Below are 16,356 nucleotides of genomic sequence, written 5' to 3' on the forward strand. Positions count from 1 at the left end.
TATCCCCATGATTGACTAAATATGTATTAATTTTGGTACCCTTAGACCTTGGCACATGGTGTGTCCTCAATAAATATTTTAAAAGTACTTTGTTGTGACCTAGATAAAGAAAGTAGACAGTTCCTTCAAATGAAACTCTAGTGTTGTGGTACTGAAGACTTCCCTGTACCCAACAAGCCAGGATCCTGTTTCTTGGGGCCACATGCCCAGAAAAAAAAGGCCAAAATAATGGGCACCTACTGCAGAAGAACTGGTTTTCCACAGAGCTTCTTGAGGTATAATGCTTAGCAGATGGTAGGTCCTCAAACCATATTTGCTAAAATTGATGAACTAATTCATTATGAACCTTAGCAGTCAACTACTAGCTCTTATTCTGTGCCTACTCTATGCTTGGTGCTAGGGGTAGACATAGTAATATAAAATGCCATCTCTTCTTTTACAACCTGGCTGAGGAGGTGAACGCTGGCAGTATGGATTACCAAGGAGTACTATAGGAAATCCAGGGAGGGGACTGGAGGAATCGGGGAAGAATTCAAGACCAAGGCAGAATTTGAGCTGGGCTTTAGAGATGGCATTTAGCTAAGCAGGGGGGATGCTAAAGGGCGGGCAAAAGTGGGAAACAGCACAATGTGCCCAGGGAACTGGGGGCAGAACCACCTGACGAGGCCATCGATGGGGAATAAGGGTCATGTGTGGCTTGCAGGGGGCTTTGGAAGCTGGAGAAAGGCCATGTTCACCTCCAGGCACCAAGTGCAGGAAGGAAGACCCTGGGTCCCTTATCAGTAGTCAAGTGAAACCAGTATGGCCCTCCATTGTCCCAGACTCCCACAGTGCTATGAGAAGTGCTTCTAAGTAGGCTCAGGTGAAAGGAGCCAATGAGCCAGCAGAAAGGAGAATCGGGAGGCTGTCAGACCTTCGGGAACCTCTCAAAATCAAAGTAGGGCCCTATCATACACCAAGATGTTGGGCCATATACCTGACTTTGAACACAACCCTGAAATCTGTATTAATAGAGCCACCAAATTAAAAAATAGTCAAAGTGTCACCAGCTGCTGAATGAAGTCCTGGGGGAGAGGCAGACTCTCTCCTCTATTGCTTATTCCACTGAGCTGCTGGCTTCATATTTGCTTCGAGGGGCTTCACAGTGGCCCCGGAGGTGCTTAGTAATTCCAGTCCCATGTTTCAAGCCAAAATTCATTTTAACCAGCAAGGGTGCCTGTTGCAAAATGAGACTCCCAACTGCTTGAAGGAAAAATGGGATCAGTGAAGAGCTCAGATGTCCCAGCTTTAAGGTACTCAATTAATCTATGCTTAATGGGTTAGGACATTTTCAACAATATAAATTCTGTGCCTTATGTTCCTAGAGATTCTGACTTTTTTTTTTTAATTTTTTTTTCAACGTTTATTTATTTTTTTGGGGACAGAGAGAGACACACAGCATGAACGGGGGAGGGGCAGAGAGAGAGGGAGACACAGAATCGGAAACAGGCTCCAGGCTCCGAGCCATCAGCCCAGAGCCCGACGCGGGGCTCGAACTCACGGACCGCGAGTTCGTGACCTGGCCGAAGTCGGACGCTTAACCGACTGCGCCACCCAGGCGCCCCGAGATTCCGACTTTTTAAGTCTGGTGTGGGCCTAGAAATCTGTGGTTTAGCAAGCACTCCCCAGTGATTCTTATCATCAGGAAAGTTTTAGAAACAGTGGGTGAGTGCATGCTAATGAGTTAGCGCAGGAGTCAGCAAACTTTCTGTAAAGGGCTGTATAGTAAATATTGTAACTTTGTAGACCATACATGATAGTTGCAAAAGCAACCACAGACAGTAATACATAAGTGAAGATCACAGCTGTATTCCAATAAAGTTTTATTTACAAAAACAGGTGGTGGGCAGGATTTGGCCCATGCAGGCTGTAGTCTGCTGACCCCTGAATTATGTTCATTACTCCTCCCTGGTACCACATTGGCATTTTGATCAGGGCCTTCCTAATTCTCAATATTTTCTTAAGTTTTTATTTATTTATTTTGAGAGAGAGGGAGAGAGCAAGCAGGGGAGGGACAGAGAGGGAGAGAGAATCCCAAGCAGGCTTCACACTGTCAGCACAGAGCCCAATGTGGGGCTCATACTCACAAACCATGAGATCATGACTTGGGCCGAAATCAAGTTGGACGCCCAACCAACTGAGCCACCTAGGCACCCCCCTAACTCTTAATATTTAAATTCAAAGGAGTGACCCTAGCATTAAGAGCTTCAGTCCCCGTAGCTGAGCTTCGAAGATGCTTTGGAGCAGGGAGACCTTTGAGAGCACCTGCAAGGTGTATCACACTGCAAGGCAGACATCACCTGTGTTGAAGCATAAGGCTAGCTATGACTCCGTGACATGTAGCAGAGCCCAGCTGGCAATGAGTGAGTCACCATCAGTGATCAAGGCTGAAGACTGAGAATAGGATGGATTCTTAGAGACTGACAGGACAAGGGTCAATAAGGAATGAGGCACAAACAAGCTGAAAATAGCTCTACCACGGACACCGGAAATGATTATAATCCCTGAAAATAATGGGCCATTCCACTTCCTCCTTCATGATTTTGCTCCTATAAATATATAAGTCTTTTGTTTATAGTGGTATCTGTAGGACAGGATCCAATCTGGGACTTTTGGTAAGGACCTCAAGGAGTCATTCCCTCACCATAGGTGAAGACACAGAAGGGTACCAGTTGCGGTTCTTCATATGCTCAAAGGTCAAACCAGAGCCACTGGATGAAAAATCCTGCAGTCGCTCTGGAAAACAGTGTGGAGGTTCCTCAAAAAACTAAAAATAGAACTACCCTATGACCCAGCAATAGCACTACTAGGAGTTTACCCCAGGGATACAGGAGTGCTGATGCATAGGGGCACGTGTACCCCAATGTTTAGAGCAGCACTTTCAACAATAGCCAAATTATGGAAAGAACCTAAATGTCCATCAGCTGATGAATGGTTAAAGAAATTGTGGTTTATATATACAGTGGAATACTACTTGGCAACGAGAAAGAATGAAATCATGCCATTTGCAGCAATGTGGATGGAACTGGAAGGTATGCTGAGTGAAATAAGTCAGAGAAGGACAGCTATCATATGTTTTCACTCATATGTGGATCTTGACAAACATAACAGAAGACCACGGGGGAAGGGAAGGGGAAAAAATAGTTACAGAGAGGGAGATAGGCAAACCACAAGAGACTCTTAAATACAGAGAACAAACTGAGGGTGTATGGTGGGGGTGGGGGAGAGGGGAAAATGGGTGAATGGCATTGAGGAAGGCACTTGTTGGGCTGGGTGTTGTATGTAAGCCAATTTGACAATAAATTATATTCATTAAAAAAAAGGAAAGGATACCCAGCTTCAGCTGGCTGTGGGGAATAATCACCAACCCAAGACTCAGGAAATCTGGGTTCTAGTTTCAGTTCTACTACCAAATTATTTTGGTACTTGCAGTAAACCATATCCTCTTCCCAGGACTCCGCTTCACGTGTGAAAATGAAGGGTGGATCACATGGCCCATTCAGGCCTCTGGAGATGCCTCGTTCCACACTGCACAAAGGCATGCCATCACAGATGATTATAGAGAAAGGAGGACGTGACTGTCGGGTAGAAACAAAGATTTCACCTGCCTCCCGTCTGTGGCACCTCAGGTGGAAATTTGGACTGCTGTGGAGTCTCCCTGAACATAGCCACAGATCTTTCTTTCTTGCCCCTTCTCTTTTGCTCCTGCTGCAGCCTGCAGCCCCTGCCCAGGATTTAAGCACTAAGCTATGCAACACACAAAGGCATTTCTTGACTCCCATGAACAATCAATACTGTAATCACCCTCTGCAACGATCTCCAGCCCTGGATTTTGTTGTGCTATATCGCCTGCTACCAACAAACTATCTCTGTGCCTCAGGACGGGAAGCCTAAGGTTCCTTTAGCTCAGTGGTTCGTGCAACCTTAGCTGCATTTTGAAATCATTGGAAATTAAAAAAAAAGTTACCAATACCTGGACCTCATCCCCAGGAATTTGATGTCATTGGTCTAGGGTGGGGCCCGGGCATTAGGGGTTTTTAAAGCCATTCCACTATTTCTGCCACACAGCCAGGACCAAGACCCACTGCCTGAGGTCCTACTGGACTTGGGTTGAACAGGTGGCTTTCTGCAAACTGCCCTCTGTGGGGGATGAGATTGCTGGCTCAGGACGAGAACACAGCTGAGACCAGGGCCCAAGACCTGATGAGGACATTTGTTTCTGGTGTGTCTTTATCTTAGGGTCCGGCCCTCCTGTGGCTGCTCTGGTAAATGAAATTCAAATGCAGCGTAAATGGCAGAAAATAGCTTCATGTATTGCCTTACCAGCTGGCAGGGCCCTTCAGGGCCTTAACTCAAAGGGATTCTTGATTGTGGGATGCACAGGCTCCATGACCGAGCTGGTAGGGGAGGTGGTTTGAAGGAGCCCCAAACCTGATTCCCACCGTGGTCTTCCTCATCTTAGTAAGTGGCAACTCCATTCTTCTAGTTGATTCCTCTCTTTTTTCTCACCTCCCACATCCAATCCGTCAACATATAGTCTTGGTTCTATCTTCAGAATCAATCCAAAATTGACTCACTTTTCATAAGCTCCATTATTACTACCCTAGCCCTAGCCTCCATCCCATTTTAGCTGTATTATTACAGGACACTCTGAACTAGTCTCACTACTTTGGGCGTAACCCTCCAGTGGAGTGAAATCCAAAGTTCTCGCCATGGCTGACCAGGCCCTACATTGACCCAATGCTCAACTGCCTCTCTGAGCATACCCCTCCACCTCCACCCCGATCATTCTGCTCCGGCCACACTGGACTCCCTTGCTGTTCCTGATGCACCCCAATCCCACCTCTGAGCCTGTAATATTCTTTCTGCCCAGGAGTCTTTTTCTCCACATATCCTTATGGCTGGCTCTTTTTCTCCACATATTCTCATGGCTGGCTCTCCCTCACTTGCTTCGGGTCTCTGCTTCAACATCACCTCCTGTGCGAGGTCTTCCCTGCACATCCTGACTAAAATAACACCCCCATCACTCCTACCATCACTCATACAGTCTCTTGTATAGTCCCTCACCCTGCTTGATTTTTCCTCACAGTCCTTATTTGCTACCTAAAAGATATTTATTTGTTTATTGTCAGTCTGTTCCTACTATATGGCCTTTGAGGCCAGGGAGCTTTGTGTTGTTCACTGCTGAACCCCTCATCACCTGGAACAGTGCCTGGCACATAGTCGGTCCTCCCTAAACTTGTCACATGAATGATTAAAGGCTCCTGAAGACATGAGGGTTCCCCTCATCTAGACTCTTGCATTTCCTTGAATCATTTTCTATAATCTCCTTCCTAGGGGCAGGGCATATCTCGGAGATGAATAAGGTCATTTCTGTAAATCCTTCGAGATGCTTGTATTCAGATGTAATAAAAACCACCATTTAGGTATATCTCACGTTAAGCAAACCAAACATATAATAATTCAGTGGATGTTATTGCTAAAGGATTTTGGCAAACTCCACTAGGCCCAGAGTGTTAATAATGGGATTCAATCTACCCAAATTCAATTCATGCCCAGCTTTTTCAGAACACACCAATCATAGAAGGAAGCACTTAGCACATCATCTTGCACCTAGTAGGGAATCAATACGTATTTATTGACTTATTGATCAGTAAGGCAAAGCATGCCCGTACTGAGACATCTTAACTCCAGTGTGGCAAAGGTCAGGTTTTGCCCAGGGATAGAGAACTCATCAGCCCTCTGTTCTTTTTCCAGTCCCCCAAATCTGCCTTCATCAGCGCTGCGAAGAAGGCCAGGCTGAGATCGAATCCTGCGAAGGTCCGATTTTCTGAGCAGGTGGCAGTTGGAGAAACAGATGCAGTAAGTGCAGCTTTTCAGCTCCCTGTCCTTGGCCCTTGGCTAGAATCAGCCTGACCGCGGAGGTCTGGCTTTGGAGCAGGCGCTTGAGAGTGGGCAGCATTACAAAAGGGCTGGAGGGAAGAGGGAGGACCACAGGGCTCCAGGCTGGTTGTAAGATAGGAGAACGCGGCATCCAGAAGAGCCCTGGGCACTGTGGGGCGAAGGAACCTGTATCACTTCACTCAGGCCCCTCATGGTGCTTAGAGAAATTGCTGTCCCTGGCACGATAGCATCCACTCAGAACAAGTGCTCCACAAACATCTTCGGGCTATTTGATAGAAGCAGGAAAGAGGTGGTGGTTTTCTGAAGATCTGGAGCAAGAGTGGCTGGTGTAATTGAGCTGTCTTCGCATTAAAGTAATCCTGCCACGGCACGTCTTGACTAGTGAAGCAGCCTACGGGAAATGATACAGACTCTCATTGTCACGAAGCTTTTTTTTTTTTAAGATTTATTTATTTTTGAGAGAGAAAGCATGCAAGCAGGGAAGGGCAGAGTGGGGGGGGGGGGACAGAGATCTGATGCGGGCTCTGCGCTGACAGCAGCTGGCCGACACAAGATCATGCCCTGAGCTGAAGTCGGATGCTCAGCTGACTGAGCCACCCATGTGCCCCCCATCACAAAACTTTTATTAGGCACCTTCTGTGTTCCCAGTACCACATGGCATGGAAAATGAACACCTGTTCCCTGCCACTGGATACCACTGGGTGATGTTGGGGCAGGGCGAGGGACAAGTAGTTCAGATTGAGATACATAGAATCCCCCACTGGGTGGTATGGTTTCAAGGAACAGGTGATGCTTGACAGCCCATGCTATGTAGCTGCCCAACTGGGAGAGTCTTGGCCAGCCTGCAGTCTTTCTCACTGCTGTATGGGGTTTACATGAGCCGAGCTGTCTGCTCCAGATAAGCAAATGAGAAGAGGTGGATGGAGAGCAGAGAGATATGTGTTAAGCAGTCATGGATTATGGCCAGAGCCACCCAGGAGTCTGCAGAAGTCGGTGATATCCAGGTGCGGGTGGAGAGAGCCAGAGCTAATAGGCATTTGTGTGCTTTTGCAGGCTTTTGCAGGCAGGGCTCTCAGGGGGCCTGTGGCATTTATGTACAGAGGCACAGCTACACTTGAGAAAAGCCAGCAGGACCAGCCTGAGTGGGGAAATCAGTGGGGCACCAGGCACTTCTGTAGTTCTTTGAAGCAGTGCCACTCAGAAGATGGGATAGATGTATTACTGTCTGTGGTTGCTTTTGCAACTATCATGTATGGTCTACAAAGTTACAATATTTACTATACAGCCCTTTACAGAAAGTTTGCTGACTCCTGCGCTAACTCATTAGCATGCACTCACCCACTGTTTCTAAAACTTTCCTGATGATAAGAATCACTGGGGAGTGCTTGCTAAACCACAGATTTCTAGGCCCACACCAGACTTAAAAATACACTCCAGGCACTCTCTTTCTGGAAAATTCAAAAATACACTCATCCCCAGACTCAGCCTAGGCCCTCTTCCATCCCTGTTCGAGGAAGGCTGAAAAGCCTGGGAGCCTACAGAGTCCCACTGGGTAAGCCGTCAAGTAATTGGAGGCTGGGCTCCATATCAGTCCTAGCAGAAGAGGTTAAAGAGAAGTGGGGGTTGGTGAGCAGAGAGACGAGGCAACAGTATCGAGTCCCTACAGATCACAATGAAGAACACCCTTAGGTCCGAGCCACAAAGGAGACATTTGTGCCCTGAACCCTTGAAAACCCAGAGCCAATGCAAATTGGGTTTGGAAAGCACAGACTATCCCATCTCAGCATTACAGAGTAATCAATCAAGACCTGGCTACCCAATGAAAACCTCCCTACCACCTCCCCCTTTTTCCTCCCATCTCTTCCTCTCCCTTCCACTCTCCCCTCCCCACTCTCCCCTTGCTCCACTATGACCCCCCTCTCCATAAGTCTCAGCTATCCACAGGTAGGATCAAGCCCCCACTCCAGACCAACCTGAAAGCAAAGGCCCTGGAGTAGCTAGGACCCGCCCAGGGTTACTTCTGTCGCTCCTGGACCGACCACCAGGCACAGTTTGGGGCTCTTGTCTGAGAGAGAGAGAGAGAGAGAGAGAGAGAGAGAGAGAGAGACATCAATCTTCCCACTCTGCTGTACTCAGGAAATTACCTGATGTCACAACAACCCCTACCTCCCACGCCACCAGTATGGACCCTAGCAGCCTCACCATTGGTTGGGACCTAGGGAACTCCAGGCCCAGGTGACTCTGGGGTGTCCTATCATCCCTTTGCCTTGGTGTTCCAGGGCTTTAGTAAGCAGCCAGAGCAAAAATAAATCCCGTGGGCGTTCCTTGCCAACTCTATTTTTAAACAAAATCAATTAAGTAATTATCTGAGTCCAACCCCAGTGTGCTAAATAAAACCTGCCACTGCCGACTGTCATCAGCCTGGGGATCCAGGGCCTCAGGGCTTGGTAGGAGCAAGGCATCTCAGGATCAGTGAGAGAACCAGGGAGTCACACTTTCCCAACTTTATACCCCATCACTTCCTACCACGATTTGACTCCTGGCTCCCCACCACCACCAATCATACCCTGACCCAGGAGGACTTGCTTGCTCATTTTTCCATGCTGTCCATGATGGTCCCTAGGTCTGGACTGTCCCTCTGCTAGCCTCTCTTAATAGTCTACACCTACCGTCTCCTTTGAAATCAAAATCTAAGTCACCTCACCTAGGAAACCTTAACTATCTTATACCTGTTGGTTTGTTTTCGGTTTTACAATTGTTCTCTAGTGGATTCGTGTGGGTGTTCACAAGAGTGTAAGACCAGACCCAGCCCTCTATTTCTGTCTGGGCCTCATGGGGCTTAGCATAGTGCTGGGCATATACTAAAGGCTCAGTGAATGCCCACTGAATTAAGGAATCTAGCCATCTTATGCAGCTTTTCAGTTCCTATAGAACTGGTGATGGCCCTGGGAAATGGTTGGGTTCTCCTGATGATTCTAATCACTCAAGTAAGCACATATTAAGCACCTATTACTCATATATTCAGCAGCCATTCATTGAGCACCAACTGTATGCCAGGAACTCTGCTCAGTGTCAGAATTACAAAGATTTAATAGGACATGGATGTGCTCTAAGTTCACCATTTCTGAGAGACCAACATTCTTCAAAAATATGCTAAGAACATTGAGAGAAGTATGTATACGTTGCTGTAGGAACACGTGGGAATACCAGGTCCAAGCACCTGAAGAGTTGGGACAAGACTTTACAGAATTTGTATTTAAGCCAGGTTTTGAAGGATGAGTAGGAGTTTGCCAAGGAGGGAAAGAGAAAGGCAGAGAGAATAGTCTTTATTTAACAAATATTGAGGGGCGCCTGAGTGGCTCAGTTGGTTAAGCTTCTGACTTAGGCTCAGGTCACGATATCACAGTTCATGGGTTCGAGCCCTGCATCGGGCTCTGCTCTGGCAGCTTGGAGCCTGCTTGGGATTCTTTCTCTCTATACCTCTCTCTCTGCCCTTCTGCTGCTCGCGCACACTCTCCATCTCAAAATAAATAAACTTTAAAAATAAACAAAAAAAACACCACAAATATTTATTTACCTTTTAGCACTCTACAAGTAAACACCCGGGCCAAGAAAACTTTTGCTAAGAAGATATCAGGTGTTCAGAAATGGGCTTTGGGGCACCTGGTGGGTCAGTTGCTTGAGCATCTGACTTTGGCTCAGGTCATGATCCATGGTTCATGAGTTCGAGCCCCACACTGGGTTCACTGCTGTCAGTCTGTCAGCACAGAGCCCACTTCAGATCCTGTGTCCCCTTCTCTCTGCCCCTTTCCCACTTGCACTGCCCACTTTGTTTTAAATAAATATTTAAAACAAAGCGGCTTTACCAGAGGTTCTCAATCAAGGTCAATACTGCCCACTCTCAGAGAGCTTTTGGAAATATCTAAGGATGTTTTGGGTTATCCTGACGATTTGGCATGCTATTGGCATTTAGTGTCTCATGGTCAGAGATACTAAGTACCCTGCGGGGAGTGACACAGTCCCTGAATGATGAATTGTCAGAGGTAAGGAGGGGTGAAAGAGCAGGATGGGTACCTGCACCAGTGAGACATGACTCTGGAGAAATAGGCAGAGCCAGGTCAGAAAGGACATAGGAGATCATGGGGGACAGGGAAGGGCAGAACAAAGGCATGGATGTTGAAGTGACCTCAGTGTGTGAAGAGTCTGGTGGAAAGGGAAGTGTCAGGGTATAAGAGCAGGCCAGTGAGGGGGGCTCCTAAGGAGGCCTTCCATCTGGTCTTTAGTGATGGTCTCTATGGACCAAGCACCACTCAAAGCTGTGGAACTTGGAGCCATGGTACAATGGGGTGGGCTGTGACATCAAATGAAGGGTGAACTTTTGATATGGCCCAATGTCTTCTTGGAGCATTTGGTTCTGATCTGCATGTGATGTGATCATCGATCTGTTCTCTCCTCTGTCCCTCCGTCCTTCCATATCTTTGGCTCCCCGTCTCCTTCTCTCGCTCCCTTCTCTTCCTACTTATACCCCTCCTCTGGCTTCCCTCTGCCTTCTAAATGAGCCCCTCTCCTTGACCTTTCCCTGCCTATTCACAGAAAATGATGAAGAAAGAAGCTCTTCTCCTCATCCCCAACGTCCTGAAGGTTTTCTTAGAAAATGGGCAGATCAAATCATTCACGTTTGATGGCCGGACCACTGTTAAGGTACATACAGAGTGTCCTGTCTTGGGTCAACATTTGCCCTCTCTGGAGCATACAGAGTTGCTGGTTCCTGGGTTTATCTGAGTCTGCACAGAGTTGCGTCTGGAGCAAGGTGGCCTTTGAGCTTCAGCTTCTGGGAGCACCAGTCTGCAAGAACACACAGCCCTCAGATGAGGGTGTTGGGGGAGGGGAGAATTTGAGTGCCCAGCTGTGTGTGTGTGTGTGCGTGTGTGTGTGTGTGTGTGTGTGCACGCACATATGTGCAGAAGCATGGGTGCATGTGTGTGTACACACCTACTAGTGGATTGCTTTGTGTCCATGTTACACCGGGTCCTTCAAGACTCTTAGGAGCTAAGAAGTTTGAAGATCATTAAACCATTTATAAAGCGAAAGTGATTTATATTGCTATAATAACATCTACACACATTTACACACAGAAATCAACAAACACAATCTCTTGGGAGATTAGCTTAGCCATGCTTTGCTTTTTAAATAAGAACCAGATCTTAAACACTAAACCAAGATTTGAAACGTCCAGCCACAGTCCCGTTGGCTCTTCCTTTCATAGGAAGAACAATTACTGAGCTGTGATTCTTTTTTTTTTTTTTTTTCAACGTTTATTTATTTTTGGGACAGAGAGAGACAGAGCATGAACGGGGGAGGGGCAGAGAGAGAAGGAAACACAGAATCGGAAACAGGCTCCAGGCTCCGAGCCATCAGCCCAGAGCCCGACGCGGGGCTCGAACTCACGGACCGCGAGATCGTGACCTGGCTGAAGTCGGACGCTTAACCGACTGCGCCACCCAGGTGCCCCTGAGCTGTGATTCTTAAGAGCTCAGCCAGCCTCAGCCAGCCGTCTAAAAGTTGTAGCGATTCCCTTAGTGCTGAGGAGCAAAGGCAATGAAACGATTAACCCCCAGGTTCAACTCTTATCTGGGACAGAAATAACCACTTCCTGCTTTTTCTGGACTCCTTCCAGAAAGAGAATGCCATCCCCAGGATGAATTTGCATACAACCAATGGAATAGCATCTGCCCAGAAAACCCACCTTGGCTCACAGGTGTCCTGAGGTCCCCATGCTGAGGCCAAGACAATTCTATAAACAAAGAAACCCCAGGGCCAAGAAACTTCCCTGAGAGGAATTATCAGGTGGTCAGAATTGGCACTTCTCTCCCAGACAGCTTTTGGCAATGTCTGAGGGGATGTGGGGTCATCCCATGATTTGGCGTGCTGCTGGCATTGAGTGTCTCTGGGCAGAGATGCTAAGTGTCTTGCAGGGAGTGAGGCAGTCCCTAAAGATGAAGAATTGTCCTGCCCAAAGTGCCGGCAGCACCCAAGTCACAAAACACTGGGCCTAACCCGTGTTGATGGAACTGGAGTTTCTTTGGAAGGCTTCGGCCTGGTTTGTTCCCTGGAGGCATAGGACTGAAATATACTTCTTAGGGTCTCCTGGGATGGTCTCTTGCCCATTGAAGATCTCGCCTATGGGAGGGACATTGAAATACAACTAGGCCACTGAGGGGTGTCCAGATGCCCCACCTCCAGATGTGGATATGTCTCTGTGTTGGAATCCTTCTTGGTGTTCATTCATGGGTAGGTATGCCCTTTGGAGACCTGCCTCTGCACTGAACAGTTACTCCTCTTTTTTCCCCCTTGGAGGCTTCTTCGAGCATTCTCCTACTTCACAATGACACCGCTGTTGTTGCCTCCAGGTAGTCCCAGCCTTCCAGGCCAGCAGTGTCCCCTGGCTTGTGATCTCACCCTGACCTCAGGGAAGGTACACTGGCTATTCATTGGAACTTGGACAGGCTGCCAAGCCATTTATCCCTGAGAGGTACCTGGGTGAATTAACAGCCTGGAATGGGAGCTGTTACACTTCTAACACCAGTTGGCAGTCGCCAGCTTGGCCATCCACAATCCCAAATGCAGCCAAACTGCAAAGAAAACCCCATTTGTCCCTGCCAGAGCTCCAGCAACACTGGCGCCTCTGTGACTGCTTGGATGATACAAAGAGATACTCTCAAGTACCCACCAGTTTCCAGCCTAACATCTGAATAGCTAAGCGTCATTTCCTGTTCACTGAGGGGCTTGTTTGGCAACCCCAGCTGTAAGGGAGCTTCACGTTCCCAAGCCTGCTTCCTTCTGGCCTTTGGGGAGCTGAGCTGTGCTGACTCCACGAACACACATACTGAAGCCCTGTGTGTGCTGAAGCCCCAGCAAATAGATGGCAGAAGTCTCAAAACTGACATTTGGGTGGCCCCCAAGGATATGTTTCCAGACATCCTAATATTAAAAGTAGGGCAGCAGAGCAGACAGAGCCCAGAAGGAGTCAGATTTATGACTGTACACAAGACACGTGACATAGTTTCTCTGCATGGACACATTTCTCAAGTTGCCAAATTGATCGTCTCTGAAAGCCAGCAACAATCAAAAATGAACATCCTGCCAGTAACTCGAGTCATTCAATTTAGATTATGAATCCAGAAATATTCTTTTTAATCACATAATTGTGGCTCTCAGTCTTGTTAATTCTTAAGTAAAGAGTTGATAAACAAACTACAGTGAACATTCTGACTTATGTAAGGTGAGGGAACAACCAGCACAGTGTCTTCCTTATTCATTGACTTGCTTAGTAAGCACTCAGAAAATGTGTTGTTGAATGGAAGGAGAAAAGGAGGGAGGGAGGGACATGACCTTCTTTTGTCATATGCCTGGCTGGGCCAAGTTCAAAAACACCTTCCTCTACCCCCTGCACCTTTTGGTGTTCCCCAGGGCCCAAGTACTCATGGGTCACTCTCCTTATCCTGGAGAATGCATGGGCCACTATAAAGGCCTGTGTCTCTGGCCACTCCCTAGCCTCAGCCCCCTCCCCAGGACCATCTTTCTTGGTGCTCCATCTCCCTCTTCCATGTTTGGTGCTGAGAGTGGCTTAGAACTGTAATGTATCTCCCTCTCAAGGCTCTTCTTTTCTCTTCCACAGGATGTGATTGTAACATTACAGGACCGTCTTTCCCTGAGGTACATTGAGCACTTTGCTCTTGTCCTTGAGTATGCCGGGCCAGAACAGAACCACAAGTTCCTGCTTCTCCAGGACAAGCAACCCCTGGCTTATGTAAGTAACTCCTTTAGCCTGGCTTGAGAACTTTGCATGTGGCCTCTACTAGAGAAGAGGACTCCAGGCACTCTCTTTCTGGAAAATTCAAAACAATTTGCTCAGCCGGATCCCAGAAGTTACGGTTCACAGTGAGGTCTATACTAACCACATCCAGCAGGCTTTCAATGATATTCCTCATGACATAAGAAGGGCATGAAGATTGTTAGTCCTGGTCTCTAGTGGGGAAGGTGTGGGGTGGTGGGTCACTGCATGGCTCCCGGAATGCTAACATGAACAGCAGTGTCAACCATCCTGTGTCCTGGAAGCCCTGCCTCAGAGGAAACGTGGCCTTCAGATGAAGGCTTTAATATGAAAAGGTCAACAAGTGGAGCGTACTGAGACCACTGAGGCCAGGACAAGTGTGGGCTGAGAATGGGCTGAGTGGGGCCCAGAATGGGCAGCATGTCACCCACATCAACTTCCAAGGCAGAGTAGGAGAAAGAGAGAGAGAGACTGGGGAAGCTGGCTAGCATTTCACCAACGGCAAATCACCAAGAAGAGTCAGAGAGGCCAACCAGGGCCAACCAGTGTTCCCAGAGAGGGGGGAAGGAATTGGAGAGGGACAGTTGGGGAGGAAATGCCTACATGGAAGCATAGTAAAAATCAAAATCAGACACACACAAAAATGAAAGGATTTTATGAAAGAGAAATTCAAGTTTAGCTCTCAGCCAAATGCAGTCCAGAGACTCCTCCTATGTTCCCACCTGTGAAGGGAAGATTAGTAGCTTGGAAGGGGGGCCTAAGCACCTCCAGCCTCTCAAGAGGCCTTTTGAATCCAATTGATCTCTTTTGCCAAATGGGATTTTAAACTTTTTTATTACAAAAAAAAATCTCAAACATACACAGAAGTAGAAGGAATTGTATAATGAATCCTCGTTACCCAAGGCAGCTTCAGCAATTACCAATATATTACCAACTTGTTTCACCTGTACCTCCAAATGGGATTTTAAATCTTTGGTTTGGCTTTTAATCAGCAATGTACCCTGCTTGCAGCTGAGCCGCTCTGCAAGGTTAAAGACATTGGCCCCACAGTGAGAAAAGAGTCAGAGAAGTTCCCAGGAACCCTCTCTTCCCACCTCTTGTCTTGGGCCTTAGACCCAATTGTTGATGAAAGCCATGTCCTGGTTAAGTGATTCAAAAATTCTAGTCCCCTTGGACCAGAACGGCAGGCAAGACCTTTCCTCTGAGGATAATTGGAAAGGGCCAGGTGGGAGACCATGATAAGCAGCACCCTACCTCCACCCCAAGCCCCACGTTGAGGGGTCACCCTGCTGGCTCTCTTTGCTACAGCTACTGATTCCCAGGTGTCTTTTCCTCCCACCTCTCATCCTGGTGTTCAGGTCGTACAGCGGACACACTATCAAGGAATGAAATGCCTCTTCCGAATAAGCTTCTTTCCCAAAGACCCCGTGGAACTGTTGCGCCGGGATCCTGCTGCTTTTGAGTACCTGTACATCCAGGTAGAGTCTGATTGGGGATAAACAGACAGACAGACCAGTGGACTAGCAAGCAGTCAGGCTGTTCTGCCATCACTGTGAAGTCGCTATGTAAGTTATTCCAACCTCCAGGTAGCCCTGAAAGCCCTTTCCTTTTCTGCTACCTTCGTAAGCCATGGCCAAGTTGTTTAGCCTGGTGACTGGAGCTGGCTGTGGCTCAAGTCCTGTCTCTCTGTCTAGACAGATCTCATCAGTTTTTCAGGAGCAAGAAACCCAAGGAATTCTGTCAATATCACAGGATCCCAAGGTTTACTGAGCCCATTTGGGTAACAGGGTGACTCAACCCCCAATGCCTAGCTCCATTAAGGAGATGATTCCGAATTCAGTTCATCCAGAAACATTTGCTGAACACTGACTCTGGAGCAGGCCCTGTGCTAGGTGCTGCCAATCAAGGTAAACAATAAATTGTCCTAGCTCTCTGGATCTCATAGACAGACATACGCACAAGTAAATCTAAAACAGTGGGACAGTCCTGTAATGATGGCAGGGTACAGTGTCAGTTGGAGCAGCCAAGAGGAGGCAGTTTGCCAACTCTTCTTGGATGGAGGATAGTGGAGGCTTCACAGAGGAAGCAATACATGCACGCTCTTAGCCTTGAAGGACGAGTAGAAGTTTGCTGTGTACAGACATGGAGTGGAGGGGGCACATTCTAGGCAAAGGGACTTGCAGCTACAAAGTCTTGGTGGCATGAAACAGCATGCTCTGATGAGACAACTATGAGTAACTTATTTACCTGGAGTTCAGAATGTGAGGTAAGGAGCAATAAGAAATGAAATGGGAGGGGCGCCTGGGTGGCGCAGTCGGTTAAGCGTCCGACTTCAGCCAGGTCACGATCTCGCGGTCCGTGAGTTCGAGCCCCGCGTCGGGCTCTGGGCTGATGGCTCAGAGCCTGGAGCCTGTTTCCGATTCTGTGTCTCCCTCTCTCTCTGCCCCTCCCCCGTTCATGCTCTGTCTCTCTCTGTCCCAAAAATAAATAAACGTTGAAAAAAAAAAAATAAAAAAAAAAAAAAGAAATGAAATGGGAGAGACAGGAAGCAGGTGGTGAAGGGCTTGACACGTCATGAC

General features: G+C 47.7%; 1 protein-coding gene across 1 annotated transcript in view; it reads left to right on the forward strand.

Annotated features, from left to right (window-relative positions):
• Positions 1-16,356, forward strand: part of FRMPD3 (FERM and PDZ domain containing 3) — a 64,155-nt gene that overhangs the window by 11,940 nt on the left and 35,859 nt on the right. The window contains exons 4-7 of the mRNA XM_047081785.1: positions 5,797-5,901; positions 10,537-10,644; positions 13,622-13,753; positions 15,136-15,255. Of these exons, the coding sequence (XP_046937741.1) occupies positions 5,797-5,901; positions 10,537-10,644; positions 13,622-13,753; positions 15,136-15,255 (465 nt within the window). The remainder of the gene's footprint in view (positions 1-5,796; positions 5,902-10,536; positions 10,645-13,621; positions 13,754-15,135; positions 15,256-16,356) is intronic.

This window comes from Lynx rufus, unplaced genomic scaffold, assembly GCF_022079265.1.
Source record: "Lynx rufus isolate CCGP_SWC_20201006 ecotype Redwood Valley unplaced genomic scaffold, mLynRuf1.p SCAF_19, whole genome shotgun sequence".
In the NCBI taxonomy this organism is placed as follows: domain Eukaryota; kingdom Metazoa; phylum Chordata; class Mammalia; order Carnivora; family Felidae; genus Lynx; species Lynx rufus.